This window comes from Suncus etruscus, chromosome 1, assembly GCF_024139225.1.
Source record: "Suncus etruscus isolate mSunEtr1 chromosome 1, mSunEtr1.pri.cur, whole genome shotgun sequence".
NCBI classification, from domain to species: Eukaryota; Metazoa; Chordata; class Mammalia; order Eulipotyphla; family Soricidae; genus Suncus; species Suncus etruscus.
The window spans coordinates 28,376,497-28,393,157 of record NC_064848.1 but is presented as its reverse complement, the minus strand read 5'-3'; the positions used below and the strand labels follow the sequence as shown (position 1 = coordinate 28,393,157).

Genomic DNA, 16,661 nt, shown 5'->3' with positions numbered 1-16,661 from the left:
GAGGAAGAGGGGACTACTTCGATCTGCAGAAATCTTAGAAAAGCAGCGTTGAAGCTACCAAATGTGGGCTGGTTGTGTGTGTTTGTGTTGGTGTGTGTGTGTGTGTGTGTGTGTGTGTGTGCTTGTGTTGTGTGTGTGTGTGTGTGTGTGCGCGTGTGCGTGTGCGTGTGTGTGCGAGCAGGACAGGACATTTATGGCAGGCTCTATTGTCTTTCCTTCACTATCCAGGGTGGAAAGAAGGAGGATGCGGGCGGTCCTGTGCAAGAGGCAGCGCGGGACATTGTAGACCTAGGTGCCATTTCTTGCTAGAAACTCTCTTGCTTTGCTGCGTGCACCCTCGGGTCATCTGTACTCTCTGACAGACCAGCTGTCCCGGGCTCTTTGCAGTCTTTGGCCTCGGGTGAGCCTTTGCAATTCAGCTTCCTCCGCCCCCACCAGCCCGCTGCCGGATCCCTGACAGGTGTTTTCCCAACTCCGGAGCCCTGCTCAATTTTGGGGAGTAGGTTGATGAGCCAATAAGATTGCTAGTGGAAGGGGGGGGGTTTGGGGGTACGGACTAGGGGCGTGGCTATCTGTTGTCCAGGGCCGGGCTATGGCTCCTTCCGGGCAGAGGGCTAGCCCTGCCTGGTTGCTGTGGTGGGTTGTGAGAGCCCCCCTCACCTTCTTTTCCCTCCTTCTCCTCTCCCGGGAGTCTTTATTAATTCTCGGCGGGGTTGCAGCTGGAGACCGCGGAAGCGTGGAAATGACGCCCGGATCTTTAATTACCGCAGCCGCCGGACAAGTGTGAGGAAAGCTGACAAGCAAAAAAGGACAGGCTGGGGTAGTGAAGCCAGACGCTTCCTCCACACCCCCTATGTTTCTTTTGGACCTCCTTTTGGACTGGAGGTACAAGGCGACTGAAAAAAAAAAAAAAAAAAAAAAAAGACCGACCGAACAGAGCCGGGCCTCAGGGGGGTGGAGAGGCCGGAAACCTACCGCCTCTTTGCAATCAACTTTTTTTTTTGAAACCCTGTTTCCCTCCTCCTCCCTTTTCTCCTTATTTATTTATTTTTTTTTATTGTTGACCAACCAGGGAGAGAGAAAGTGAGCCGGGAGCGAGCGAGCGAAGGCTCCAAGGGCAGGAGTCGCACAGTCCCCGTGCACTCATTCGATCGCACTCGAACCCGCGGACTCCCGCAAGCCCGCACGCCCGCCTGGTTGTTGCCCTTCCCGGCCGGCCTCGCTCACAACGGGCGCCCGGAGCTGGTGTGCCGCGCGCGCGCGAGCGAGCCCTGGTGCCCTCCGCGACCCTCACGCGCGCCTGCCGAGGGATCGATCTCCTTCGCGTGCCCGGAGGGGGCTATGCCATTTGGACATGTGATGGTCAGCGCGGGACCTGAGACTTGCCCACCATGAAGCTGGCGACGGGACTGTGGGTCTGGGGGAGCCTTCTGGTGGCCGCGAGGACCGTCCAGCCCGGCGCTTCTCAATCAGGTGGGTCTCCGTGAGGGCTGGAAAAGCGCTCCTCCAGCTGTTGAACGTGCGGCCGCCGGGGCGCGACAGCTTCGGGAGGACCCCCGCATTCCCCATCATCCCCCCAGACAGCCCCTCTTTCTCTTTCGGATGTGCCCACTACCTATTCGGGGCCCGCCTTTCTAGGGTTCTGGGGCACCCCTCTCTCTCTTTCGGCCTCCCCAACTTGCCCCTTTCGGGGTGTGCATGCATGCCTTTGCTTTCTCCTCTACACCCCGCTCGCTCGCTCTCCAGTCCCAGGGCTTCTGCCATGGATTTCTCGCGCCTTTTCGGGGAGTCCCCCCCGCCCTAAAAATTGGAGTTATTATAATGCTCATACGAGGAAAAAAATTTAAGTCTGAACAGAAGCGCCTCTCTAGCTCTGAGCGCACCGCCTGGGCAGAGGGTGGACGGACTGGGATCCCTAAGGTTAGGTATTCGCTGGACCTCAAGAGGAGAGAGGCGGACTGTAGGTGGGGGAGTAATTGGGGGGATCCTTTCTGAGATGCGTGATTTGCACCTGTGTATACTGTGGGTGAACACCGCATTCCCAGTGTCTTGGGTCTTGCCGGGTCAATCCAGACCAGGGTCCAGCCAGGACAGCAAACCGGGCAGGCAGGGCACAGGGGAGACACAAAATTGCGGGGCCTTGTCGCTCCGGAGTGAAATCCCTATGAATTCAGGGGATCCTGCTTGCCTGACCTCTTTATTTAAAATTGATTAAAAGCAAAAACAAAGCAAAAAAATAAAAGCAAGCAAAAAAAAAAAAGATCCACCCGGAGGAGGCTTGACTTGCTAGAGCTGGGAGCCTGCCTGGCCTGCGGGTCCGGTCGGTGGCTGTGACGGGCTGCAGGGAGTTTTTTCTTCCTGGAGTTCAACTTGCGATTGGCCAGACTCGCTCCAACTTCTCCGCTCACTACCGACTTGATTGCAGCGGAGACCGGAGCGGCGGTGCGGGGCTCCTTGGCCGCGGGGGAGCGCGAGGACGGGAGCCCCCAATTTTGACACGGTCGGACTAACTTTCAGGCCAACCCGGTGCCCCGCGACGGTGTGGCGCGGCGGGCCAGGACGGCTCCTGGTTGGCCCCGGCCATTCCAGATCGGCACCTTCAGGGACTGTCCTGGCAGCCCGAAGTTTCTGCCACTTTGAGTTTGCAGGGGAATGGAGCGCTGCGGGCCAGAGCCACGCAGAGGAGGCGAGGGTGTGCGGGGGCGGGGGGCTTGGCGGGGCCCTTGCGAGCTTTCAGGAACGGAACCGGGACTGGTGGAGGAACGTGGGACGGCAGCCAGAGGAAGATAAAAAGCCCCCGGGGAGCGGCGATAGAGCTGAGGGCGTGAGGGACCCAGGTGCGGTGTCTTTGACCATCATGCCGAAAGGCAGCGCGCCTCCGTGTTTCCCCGCTCCATCCACCCGCCGCCGTTCTCCTCCCTGGCGGAGTCAATAACAAAGTTTAAAATCCCCAGAGCCAAGCAAAATGACCTTCGCCGAGCACCCCACGAGCCGTTTGTCCTGGCCCATTTGCACCCTCCCCAGTGACTCCGAAATTCTTCATGCATAGCAGGTCTGACGCCGCAGCCACCTCTGGAATTGCACCGACTTGGTCGGACTCGAGATTTCAAATGGCCTCTTGGCTACTTCAGACTCCCTTTAAGGGGGTTTTCCCCCCCTTCAATGCATGTCCCTCCACACTCAAAGTGCCTTCCCTGGCTGCTCCTTCACGCCCACACACGCACGGGCTGATTATGCACATTTGGCCCATTCAGAGGCACTGGTGACTGACACCAGGCTTAGCGGAGAAGAATTTCGACCAGGGGGATAGTGGGGGTAGGGGTAGGGGGGCTGTCGGTTGAGCCTCGGCTTCGGGGGTTGCACTCGGGCTGCACAATTTGGTTAAGAACTGAGCAAGTCCTGAAGTGAGAGCTCCCCCGGAAAAAAAAGCCCTTTTCAGAATTTCGATGAGGAATGTAATCCAAATTAGTTCTGCAGCTGTCTTCTTCCTCGTCCGGGCCACCCCATCTCGCGCCCTCGAACGTCTCTCTTCTCCCTTCAAAACCTACCCTGCCCCCCATCCCCTGGAGAAATGTCAGACCCACAAGTGAGCCCATTTAGAGCGCGGGGATTAGTGTGTCATTGTTGTTCCGTGGGTGACTCCGCACTTGAAATTCTGGGGGCACAAAGGCGAGTCTCACTAGTGCCAAACACAAAGTGATGGAGATGAAAGGGCCGCACAGAGACCAGCTTCTTGGTTGCATCACTAGTATCTTACTAGTATCTTTGCAGTTCAAAGGCTAAGGTGGTGCCCGGCTGGAAAAGGCTTGGCCCCCTAGGGTCCCCCTTTTTTCCTTCCCTCCCCACCTTCACCCTCCCTCACCTGGCAGGGAAAGTTCATTGGATTTTAATGCGATGCTTTGTCAAATCTCAGTGACTGGGGGAGGAAGTAGGGGGTTGTATGTATGGTGGTGGTTTTGTATATATGTGACTGCACTCCCCAGTAAATGCGTACTACGTGTGTCCCCTCTCGCGGTTAGCAGTCTGTAGCAGTTTGGAGGAGTTTGTTTTGGTCCAAATGAGAAATTAAGTGCGGATAAGTAAACTAAGCTGCCAGAGGGCGACAAGATGTTGAGTGAATTGCTTTTAGATGAAACAAATTAAGGAAACGAGGGAAGACAATCTGCTTCTCGCATTATTAGACACGCTTGGAGTTCAGGGGAAAGTGGCATATTTTTGAAATGCTAATTTCTTAAGAAGCAGAAGGAATGCACCTTATTTACTGCTCTATGTGAACAGAATAAATATATGGGAAAGGGGAGGTTTGGTTGGATAGATAGATGATATTTCATACAATCATTGTAAAGAGATCCCTTTTAATTTTTTTCTTCTGCTTGAAAAAAGAAAAATTGCTTTGTCTCATTGTAAGTGATTTATTTGACCTAGAATTTTTAGCCAGATGCCCTTTTGGGTGATGATTATAAAACCATTATCACTGAAATGAATGATCTCAGATTTCTTTCTCACTCTTATTAATAAAATACAACAAAAATTACTTTTGTATTGATACAAAGTATGCAAATGCATTGAAGTTATACTCGTACGTACCTTAACATATAACTAAGGAACAACTTCAGTTTTCATACCTTATTTGCATGTAACCGGGTCCTGTTTTTCATTCTATATATCAGAATGAAATATATTATATTATATATATCTACTATGCATTTGAGAAACATATCTACTATTGCATTTGAGAAGCAAATATGAACAGAATGTAACTTAGCTAAATGATGAAAAAGATGCTAATGATATCCTAGCCCCCGATTAATCTTCATTTTTGCATGTGTATTGTGGACACACTCTTGGATAACACCCTTGACTATTATTATTCTTTCCAGTTTCTAATTTTTATATATGTAAAGTTCTTTTTAAAAGACTGCACTATGTATTTCACTTCAGGGGTACTTCAAAACTAAATGTGTGCCTCATTTTTGTAACTGCTTTTGAAATCAATGAAAAATCAAAATTCTAGAATATGGAATGTCATGTTAAAATCAAAAGACAGTTTGCACCATAATTCCTTGGCTTCTGATATATTTTACGTTAAAAGATGCACTAAGTAATTTTAAATATGCATGCACCTAATGCCAGATTTCTTGCAAATCAAGGCACTTACTGCTTTATATGTATTTTCATTTAGTCACTAGCAATATATCTTAATTAAGAAATTACATTAGAATATTTACCAGGGCATGAGCTTCATGGAGGATTTACATGTTTTTCACTTCAATCTGAACGTAGTAAGTTTGCATTGACTGATTTTTTTTAGAGTTTCCATTCATTTGAGGGGAAATCATATTTCCTTCTCAAACTGAATTCAAATATTTAGTATTCATGAGCTTTCATCCCTTTGATTCTTAAATAGAAGTATTATTTATCATCTGTCTTATGCATTCACCCTTTTCATTACTACAGATTTTTTTCATATTATTATTTATTGAGTAGACATGTGAAATATATATATTTCCCTCCACCATATGTGCAATCTTTTGTGTGTGTGACTTTCCCTGAAATCTGCCACTCAGTCACTGCAGTAGTCCTCTGAGTCAGTTTTCATTCTTTCTTTCTGATAGATCTAATATGGCTGATTTGGCGGACAATCACAAGCCATTCCATTGCTCAGATTTATTCCTGAAAGAAAATAAACAGGCATTGATCCAGAAATACAAGCACATCTAAGGAGTCTTACCTCCAATGCCAAGTCTTTTCCACAATGTTTCCTCTTCCCTTTCTCTTCTCCTTTATACCTCTTGACCAAAGGAGGGAGGTAGACTACTGTTATTAAAAAAATGTTGAGGATGGTAGGAGCTGTGCTCTTTACAAATAGCTCTAAAACTTGATGATCAGAACTACCTTGAGATGAATGACTCTATGAGGTACACATTTTAGATATTGAAACCTTCAGCAAAGTGTTAGCATTCTTTATTATGTGAGGCCAATTCTTAAGAACATTGAATAGATATTTTAAATAGCAAAGCATTTTGCTTTTCTTTCACAAATTTCAACTGCTGGATGATATTCATGTGTAATTTGTAAATGCCTAAAACATAAATGAAACAAATGATATGAAGAAAATGTTCTGTACCTGTAAACTGATTGTCCTTCTTTCTGTTTGTTTTCTTCTTTTTCAAAGATATTGCTTTGTAAGAGATGTTAATATTTACATTAAAATTAACTTATACATATTCAAGCCTACAGCTGTTCTGTAAAAATTAATTGTCAAGCTTATTCCATGGTTATCTTTTGCAGTGATCTACTGACTAAATTATGCTAAATATAATTTAATTATATTATAAACATATCTCCAGGTTATATCATTTTAGAAAATCTATGATATTTACTTGACCATATGGAACTAAATTGCATGCTTTATCTAGTAAACATTTTCTCAATTATTATCGTCAAAAATTGACATAAAAGCCTTACTATTCAGAATTTCTCTTGCAGTTTATTTAGAGTATAAACAGAAAAATCTAACTCTTCTATTTTTTCAAATTAGGAGTTCTCAAATCAATATTTTCAGAAATATAGACTTTCTATATAATCTGAAGACAAATTTAATTGCCTTATGTTGTGCCTACATGTGCTACAGAATGTGACCCGGTGAATTGGAGAAACTCTTCTCAATTTCTTCTTACTACCTCGAGCAATTTCTCTTTTTGTAACTTGAATTGTGACCTGTGAGGATGGGGAACAAGAGGGAAACCTGTAATAACCCTCCTCCTACACTATATAGCAGTTTTATAAAAAAAAAATTACTCTAAAGTCCTCAATGACATTTCAACCCTTTTTAGTTAAAGGTCTCGATATATTTACAAGGTTTCTTGATATATATTTATATATTTATTATCAAAGTTTCTTCTTATATTTATTATACACAATGTGCATTTGTTAGCAGAGAAGCTACCTAAATTTTTTAAAAGACAGATAGTCAGATCAAGTATTCGAAAAAAATATTTTTCTCAAATATTACTTGTCAGAAATTCTTACAGTCTTTCTCTTTAGATTTTATTTTGTGTACATTTTCTGTCTATGGTTATTGATAATTCTGATGTACTTATTAAAGAAATTCAACTCACTTCTAATATTTTAGGCCACATTTTGGCTTGCATATTTGACAATTAAACTACTGCTTTTATTTGTGCCAATGTTTAAAAAAGTGAGCTCGCTCTTTCTTGACACAGAGGTGAAATATATGGATATTATTTGGCATAAATCTGAAGAGCTTTTTTGAACACACAGCCATTGTTTTATGCTTATTTTCATTTTGAATAAGTGGTGGCTCTACAAGCCCATTGCTTTTATAATCCAAAGACTAGAAGTCACAAGGAATTTACTCAAATGGTACATGGTATAGTTGGTGTTATGATTTTGTGTTATGTTAGTGAATTAGAGTTAGGAGAATTAGACTTTGTATATGGAGTTTCTTTCTTTGAAATCTTGTTATATTTCTTGTTTCTGTGTAATACTTTCTTTACCTTTCTTTGTGGATCTAAATGGATACCTAATTAGAATGTTGAATCTTTTCAATGATGCAGATAGAATAAAACATATTTGGTCTTTAAAAAAACTCATTAAAATTTTTTTTGTAGACAGACTTTTTCTCAAATAATTCCTAGCTATAGTCTTGGCATGAGAAATAGGTGAAAAGGTGAAAGGAGGGTTCTTTGTTAATAAAAATTAACAAAGCTTCAATGAGGTACCAGTTTTGTGTTCCTTCCTACCTTTGAAATTACATGGCTATCTTCTATTTCTATTCTGCTCTCCTTGATTCATAGAAAACCTAACCTTATCTAGAAACCACTAATCCAATCTGACCCTCTCATACTTGTTTTTTGGAAGTTTTGATGTTGTTGTTGGGGGAGGTGGGACATATCAGGCACCACTGCTCCAGGCTTACTCCTGTCTCTACACTTACGGTTCACTCCCAAAATGCTCAAAAGATCACATGGAGTGTCAGGGATCAACCAGGCCAATCAGGTGCAAGGCAAGTGTCCTACATGCAGTAGTATTGCTCTGGCCTTTTGCTCTTGTGTGTGGAGTAAGTTAACGAGGAACACAGGGAAATTAGCTTTCAGAGTCATAAAAAAGTCATGAAAAAAGTATTGTTTTTATTAGTGTTTAAAACAAGTCTGACAAACTACAGCTACCACACTTTAAAATCTGCCTGGTAAGATAGTAGGGTGTGGGGTGCAGGAGGGAACTTGGGAACAATAATGGGGGGAATTTGACACTGGTGATGATATTAGTGCTAGAAAATCATATGTCTAAAACTCAACTATCAATAATTTTGTAAGCCATGATTCTTTAATTTAACAAAAATAAAAGAGCAGTTTATCTCATAGTAATGGATTTATTTTGAAAGAGAATTTGGTCCTTAAAATTCTGAGAAGGCAGCACCCATTAGAATCTGTAAATAATAGCTCCTTCAAGAGTTTCCTGTCATTATGGGACTTCATGAAGATTACTTATAAAAAAAAATGTTGTGGCCACGGCATATGGCTCAATATAAGTCATGTCTCTCATATGTAAGACCCTGGGTTTGATTCCAAGCACTGATTTTATATTCTGTATTACGTAAGAATCACAGAGAAGTACAATATATTATTAAAAATTAAAGTGAATCTTTCAATACTTGTTAGATGTCAAGGAACATATCAAACCCCTAGGTATAGTTTATACTCATTCCAGATTCATTCCTAGGCCATAGGTTCTTTATCTGAACCAATGTCTTTTTGGGCTGTCTTCTTTCTTTAGCTTTCTTTAGGTCCCTTCAAACAACATTGTCATATCTTTTTCTCTAGTGCATAAATTCAGCCTAACGTATAATTCAGACTTTATACATTTATTTTATAGAACATTTTCTTCTCTCTAGTGATTTACTTTCTAGATGCAGGATATGACCCTCTATACCTCTGACTGCAGTGTTGATTTAACTCTCTCTGTTTGTCACTGACTTCCCTCAAGCTCCAGAGCTTTCTTGGACATGATTAGCATTTTCATGGCCACAGTGACAGAAGGGAGTTTTTAAACTTGTCTTAGTAGGGAAAATCATTTCCTGTTATGAATTGAGATGAAAATGGACCCCTGGTAAAACCTTAATAGACATCATGAAACTTCCAATGCAACATCACTAAACTTCTCTCCTGAGAAGTGTCTCTGGATCATTACTGTTAATCATTCCAATTTTAGTATTTTAGGGTAAACAAAGCATACAAATAACATGCATAATATGTATGACTCAGTTTCTGAATCCAAAGAGCTCAAATCAAAGCTATATGAATGCTTATCTAGCTGTCATCTAGAATTGTCTAAAGATATTAAAGGTAAGGCAGTAAGCACTTATTTTTCCAAAAGATCAGACATACAAATAACCAGCTCCATCTACTACGTTTTTACCTTATTCTTTCCTGATCTTTATTTTTTATTATGTACACCTAGTTGAGGTTGATATGCAGGTTTAAGTCTTCAGGGTATATTTTTGTGATAGGCTGAAAATACCCCTACCTGATTAGTACATTAAAGAGGGGCAACAGATTTGCCAGGATCTCTGACTTTTTCTAGTATAATTCTCATTGGCCATAACTCCCTGACTCACACATACTTGTAGTTTAATGAGTAAAAATTGCAGTACTCATGACACTAAGTTAAATTAAAAGCTATGCTAAGCTCTAATCTAGAATGGATCCTTATATGAGAAAGGGATATCTCACTGAAGTCCTGGACCATGGTGTTTAGTTTGCTTTTGGAAGATACTTCTTTTACTAAATTAATTCTTTATCATTAATTCCTGTTATTCCCTGAATATATTTAGATAATATGAGCTTTTGTCCCATACAGAGACCTATAAAAATCAAACAAAATAAATAGAAAATTTTCTTTAGATATAAACTTTTATTTATCAGAGTTCCTTTTTTTCTGATCTTTTTTGTTTTAAATAAGAACAGTGAAATAAACTTAAAAATATTTTAAAGGAAGGACCAAAGTGATAATACAGTGGGTAAGGAGCTTACTTTGTACAGTCTACCTGGATTCATTCCCCAGCATCCCACATAGTCTGCTAAGTCTGACATTAATAACTCTCAAGTGTAGAGTCAGGAGTAAACCCTGAGGATCGCTGGGTGTACCGTTCCCACCAAAAAAAAACCCCAAATATTTTTATTTTAAAGGAAATTTTATTGTATGCTTCTAAAATATATTTCCTGTTGGGACAGAGTATAATACAGGGGTACAGGCTCTTTTTTTTTTTGCCACGCAAGCCAACAATTTAATCCACAGAAGTTCCCCCAACCACAAAAACACTGCCAGGAGTGATCTACTTAGCACAGAGAGTTAGGGTATAGCCTCCTGAATCCCCTAGGCAAAACATATTATCTAAGGTATTCATTATTTTATATTTTGCTTCTGGGGGATTGGGCCTCATATATGGCTTAGTTGTGGCTCTGTGGTTAGAGATAACATGTCAGGGCTCTGGAGACCTCATGGAGACCTCAGGGATTAAACTCAAGTTGGCACTGTGAAAGATAAGTGCCATACATGCGATATATACCCTGCACTGCACCCCCTAAGATTTTTATGATTTTATTGCTTTTTGAAAACATTACCACTGAGTCAGCAAGATTTTATTAACTAATCTTTTTGTCCAATTACTTTTTACTTCCAAAACTGCCTTCATGTACTTCCAGATGACAATTATAATCCATTACTATCATAATTTCTGTTGTGTGAAGTTCTCCATGGATTCCCAACATGAAGTCTAAAAACCTGCCAAAAAAGCTTTACTTTCTTTCTTAGTCAAACATTAATAAGAGTCTCTCTAGCTGCATTCGGTCTCAGAACCAAGAACTAGTGAGCATTCCATAACTATGCTTTCCATGTTGTTCTTGCTTTTGAGGAATCATTTTTCAGGAGTTCATATTCACTTAACATCTCTGCCAGTCTAAACTGTTTAATTTTTTCAATTCTGCCTTTTGTTGTCTCTCTTCATGATATCTTCCTCCAGTAACTACATCAACCTACTATTAAGGATTACAATATATATCTCATATTTAATATGTGACCATACTGTAGTTTTGGTTTTGAAAGAGCAATATGTTTTAACACTCTGCAATGACTAATGTGGAGCCACAAAAATAGTAAACTATTTAAAAAAATATTTTTAGTTAAAGAATACTAAACATTTGCTGCAACAATTTTAAGCTCATTCATGGATAGTTATTATTTGTAATTAAGCCATATAGTTCACAATGTAAGCTGTTCTAAAATATAATTATAGAATTATTAATAATAGTAATTAGGCATGTTTACTCTGGGAATTTTGTTGCTTCTTGGGCTTCTTAGGATATTTCTTTCAATGGGGTGTTCCCAAGAGTATATCATTTGTCCACATTCCAATTTTTAGAGTTTACTCATAATATGGTCAAAATAGTTGTTTTTTGGTTGTTTAATTGTATGTAAATTCTTTCTTAATATGTAAATTATTTGTGGTTCACATGTACTTATGAGATTACTACATTGCTTTTTAATATTTCTGTTTAAAATTTTTAATTAGTTTAACACAGTAGACATATACTAATAATCAGTGTATTTTAGAATTATGTTACAACTTGTGAAGTTTTGAGGTGATAAATTTCCTTTATTTAATAAAGGACAGATTGGGATATTAGTTATAATACAAACATTCTCTGATATAAGTGTTTTTTCTACATGTAATGAATAATTTCATAGAAATACTAATGATTATTTGAAGAAGGGGGTTTCATACAGAAGGTGGCATTTTCTATTACTAGATCTATATGCCAATATTCATATATGTTATTTAAAAGGTTTCTGATTTTCTCAAAATTGACAACATGACATTTTATGAAAACATCAACATTTAATTTTAAATTTTTTTAAATTTGGGTTGTTTTGGGGCCATACTAGACAGTACCAGGGCTTTCTTCTGGCTCTGACTCAGGAATGATTCCTTATAGGCTCAGTGGACCAGATGGGTGTCAGGGATCAAATTTGAGCCAGCGCTGTGCAAGGCAAGCTGCCTACCCACTAAACTTGCGCTTCAGTCTCTTACATAACCATTTTAAAGGGTTCCTATAAAGGAAACATGATTGAATTGAGAGTTGGCTGTGATTTTTGTTGTTGTTGTTGCTCTTTTATTCAGTCTGCATTTTGAAAATCGATAAAAGAATTATTATATTTATAATTGAAGAGTCAGAATTTACCAGTGAAAATGGTATTTTAGAAATTGCTTCAAAGGTTGAGACATTTTAAGAAACTGAACCTTTATAGGTCCCTGGTGTGTACTAATTTAAACTTATTTTGTAGTTACCTAAAAGAGTTAATGAAACTTTCATAATGATGTAATAGTATAAAAGATATTTGAATAATTATGAGGCCAGAGCGATAGTGCAGTGGTAGGGTGTTTGCCTTGCACTCAGCTGACCCAGGTTTAATCCCGTGGGGTGTCCCATATGGTCCTCCAAGCCAGGAGAGATTTCTGAATAGCCAGAATAACCCCTGAGCATCACTGGGTGTGGCCCCAAAACAGAACAAAACAAAAAAATCTCTAAGAATCTTAGTCCTTCTGTCTAAAATTCTTTAAGCACCTCTAAGAATCCCAAAGAAACTTTGAGTCAGTGATTGTACTTGTGTAGCTATAGTTGCTTTGTGTTGTTTTGTAGCTGAGAAAGAGTTATAAATAATAGGGGAAGGCGATTGCAGACTGTTACCTGTTTCTGGTTTAGTATAATTAAGCATTTGCCCTGCCTGCAGTTTCTGCTTGTGTCTTCTCAGTCTCTTCTTATCTCGCTTCTAAATATTCAAAGCCAGTGATGCTCCCAAGCCTGGTTCCTGTCCTCTTCCTGCCCCCTAGCCAGAAAGCATATATAGCCCACCAAATACTTTTGCTTTAATGTCTCTTTGTTTACCCTGTAGCGAAAGAAGAAACTAGTACAATCATTTTCAGAGTTCTACTTTTACTTAGTCCATATTTCTTCTTATTTGCATTGTCTTTGCCTTTTGTATTGTATAATATTCTTTGTACTTCACATTAAGAAAGCCATCATTTCAAACTTGTGTTCTTGAAAAAACTTCATCGTATGGATATCTAGGATTTGGGGACTCATATTTCTACTATTTGGGGAACTATTTTAAAAACAATATAGACATATAAATTGCCATTTTGGAATACTTTAAAAAAATCTCAAAATAATTTTGACTATGTCTGAAAATTATACATTAAGGAACTAATACTCCCCCCATACTTTCTTTTATTTCTGTAACTGATATTTGTTTGTTTTGCTTTGAGGATATCTCTGAGGTGCCTTTGCCCTCTACTCAAGTATCACTGAAGGTTCACAGTGTATGGTGAACCATGTGCAGTGCTAGGGATATAACCCATGTTAAAATGTTTAAGACTATTCTGTGTACCATTTCTTCAACCTTTGCTATGAAATTTGGCTCCCTTCACACTGTCTAAAACTTTTCTTTCCAGCGCATGTTGTTCTCTATTAGAGTTCCCTATTAATATAGAAGAAATAATTGTTTTGAGAAAAAATTGTCACATGGAGTGAAGTTATACTGTAAAATATAAATACATATTTTGATAAAATATCATTCTGTATAGTTTCAGAATATGTGCTTTATAAATATGTCTATATATTTCTTTAAATATGTTTAGGTATATGTTATATTGACATTTTAAAATGGCCAATACAGTATTGTTTTTAATTATAGATCTATACTTTTAAATGCTTCTCTTTGATTTAAAAGAATCTTTGTAGTAGTGTATTAAAACTGTATTACTAAGTAAATGCACCTTGAAGTACAGCCTATTGAATTTTTAATTATTTGTATATAAAAATCTATTTTTGACATTAATCCTCTGGCTAAATTAAATATGTCCATTTAGCCACAATGGACAGAATTACAAGCTTTAAGTAAAACAATTCATCTACAATAATATCAGCATGCAAATAACTCATATATTTGATATATTTTATGAACACCAGTTAAGTAATAAATTTGTTTAAACAATAAAATAATATTTAATACATAATTTTACTATGTAAAATATTAGTGTTTCCTCGCTATTTAAACTTTAAATTTGGCACCTTATTGTCACTATAACAGATCTAAACATATAAGGGTATACTTAGAATTAGTGAAAACTAAATTGATTTTGTTATTTATATTTAATTTTATTGTGATATCCTCATTTTAAATGAATGCAAACATAAAAAGCTTTGAGCTTAATTGAAATAGACAAAACATTTTATGAAATTGCTGGTGAAAGGAATATTTATTATTTTTTCTGTAGTCACTATATGTTTGTGACCAGAATTAGAACATCATGAGCCAGAAACAAAGATAAGACAAACAGAATGACATGCAGCTAATTTTATTTAGCGGATTCAGATCTGATACATGTTATTTTGCTTCTATAAATGAACAGAGTCACTCATACAAAGGTGCAGATGAGGTTTTTCTCAATATTAATCATCTATCACTCACCTATCATAGTTTATATAAAAATAAGTTTATATAAGTATTTTCTTTCTAAATGGCATGATGACACTAAGAATTTAGCTTTATTATTGAGAAAAATAAAAACATTACAATTATTTCAGGTCTGCAGAATAGAAAATACATCAGAACATCCAAAGTATCATTGTTTCAAGAGCATAATACAGTAGGCTTTAAATATTCAAGAATTTGACTACTTGTGAGTGAATCAGAAGCCCCATTATTTTATGATAATTTTTATGATTTGAATTAGGTATGTGGTTAGTCACATATTCTGGAACTAGGCATTCCTCTGTTGTATATAAGTCAACAGGATTGGTAGCACTATTATTATCTGAAAGTGGTTATAATAAAGGTCAAATCCTCGAGTTTTAGTTGTAACAAAGTTATATTTTATAAAATGAAGCTTAGTGATATTTCTAAATGATGTAAACTGTGTGAAAACAAACCAACCACAAACATATTACTCTGGGTTAAAGATTCAAGAGAAGCCAGGAATTTTGCCTAACAGTATTTATATTGGGGAATTTTTCAAGAGTATTTCTAACTCTTTCCTGGTGTAGAAATTTGTATCTTTTGGGATAGTTATAATGTTGTTTATGTGTCTGCCAGAGCTTTGTCATGGCTCAAGACTACATTCTTCATAATCAAGCTGACGATAGAGAATTAGTCTCATCTTCATGAATTGTTCATCTCATCATATTTTCAGTGGTTATTTCAAGGTTAATATTTTTGCATTCAGATTTTCTCTTGATTAAAGTTTGTAGTAATTGTATATATTCTGATATAGCAAATAACAGCTTTAAACTAAAGACATCTTTAAATTCATATCATGTCAAGATCAAATGTTTTACAATATTTCCTAAATAAGTTTATTTATTATTTCTTTTTGGAATGTAGACTTTCTCTTGAATGTTCAAAATCCTATAAATACTGGGAAAGTTATGAATAAAAATTAAAGACTATTATATTACATTTCCAGGGTTAATATCAAATGCTTTTACTTTTTTATTTTTCTGTTCATTAAAATATTACATATGCTCCTCCTTTTTGACTTTTCCATATCAAACAGCTTACTAACTTAATACCTAGCCCAATAATAGACATTTTGCTCTCTTCTTTTATATAGGCTATCATTCATTCTGCTAAATCCTGGTCATGAGTTACTAAATACATTGGAAATTTTACCCATATGTATATGATATAATTTTACAATGTTTTTAATGATATAAACATGAATAGTATTATTTTAAACTTACCACATTTAAGTAGTAGCCACTTTGAAGAATGTGTGTTTCTTTATTAAGTTTACTACAGCACCCAGATAATAAAATTTGACATGAAGCTTGTAAATAAGTGACTTAAAAAGCAACAGGGAGTCTATTAGTAGTCTTAATGTTGAATTAACCTAGACAATTCCCATGAATGAGACAGACCGAAAGACTCAAGAAAAAAAAAAGATGCTATGGATTTTTGTGAGAGGCTACAGAGTCAGAAGCATCATAGGTATAAACACACTGGACTGCTGAGGAAGAACAACATTTGAGTTGTTGTCAAAACAATATGTGGCAGTAACCATTATATATGCTTACATTAACAAATTGAGCAGCTATCTAGAAAGGTTTCAGCATGCGTGTGTACTAAATAATTGGAGAGACCTGGACAGTGCCTTGAGGGCTACACACACTTTATATGTAATGTACAAGGAGAAGAAAACATCCTAATTGGATAATTTTTTAAAATTTCATTTTTGGTTTTTCAGCCACACATGGTGACGCTTAGGGATTACTCTTGGCTATGCTCTCAGAAATCGCTCCTGGTTTGGGGGACCATATGGGATGCTGGGGGATCGAACTGTGGTCCGTCCTATAATACGGGCAAGGCAGATAACTTACCCCTTGTGCCACCACTTTGGCCCCCAATTTTTATCCTTTTTTAAAAACACAATTAAAATATAATCCTATGAATGTCAGCTTAAAGATGATACTCTCATTAATGAGTTAGTTGATGTGTGATTTATTTTTCTAAAAGTCCTATTATAGCAGCCCAGTATCATTGAAGTCTGATTAAAGCAAGGAGATGCCAAGCATAGAAAA

General features: G+C 38.2%; 1 protein-coding gene across 1 annotated transcript in view; it reads left to right on the top strand.

The window, feature by feature from the left end:
- The first annotated feature begins 1,334 nt into the window (after positions 1 to 1,334).
- Positions 1,335 to 16,661, top strand: part of ERBB4 (erb-b2 receptor tyrosine kinase 4) — a 1,143,943-nt gene continuing 1,128,616 nt past the window's right edge. Inside the window, exon 1 of the mRNA XM_049784132.1 lies at positions 1,335 to 1,473. Within this exon, the coding sequence (XP_049640089.1) occupies positions 1,392 to 1,473 (82 nt within the window). The 5' untranslated portion in view covers positions 1,335 to 1,391. The remainder of the gene's footprint in view (positions 1,474 to 16,661) is intronic.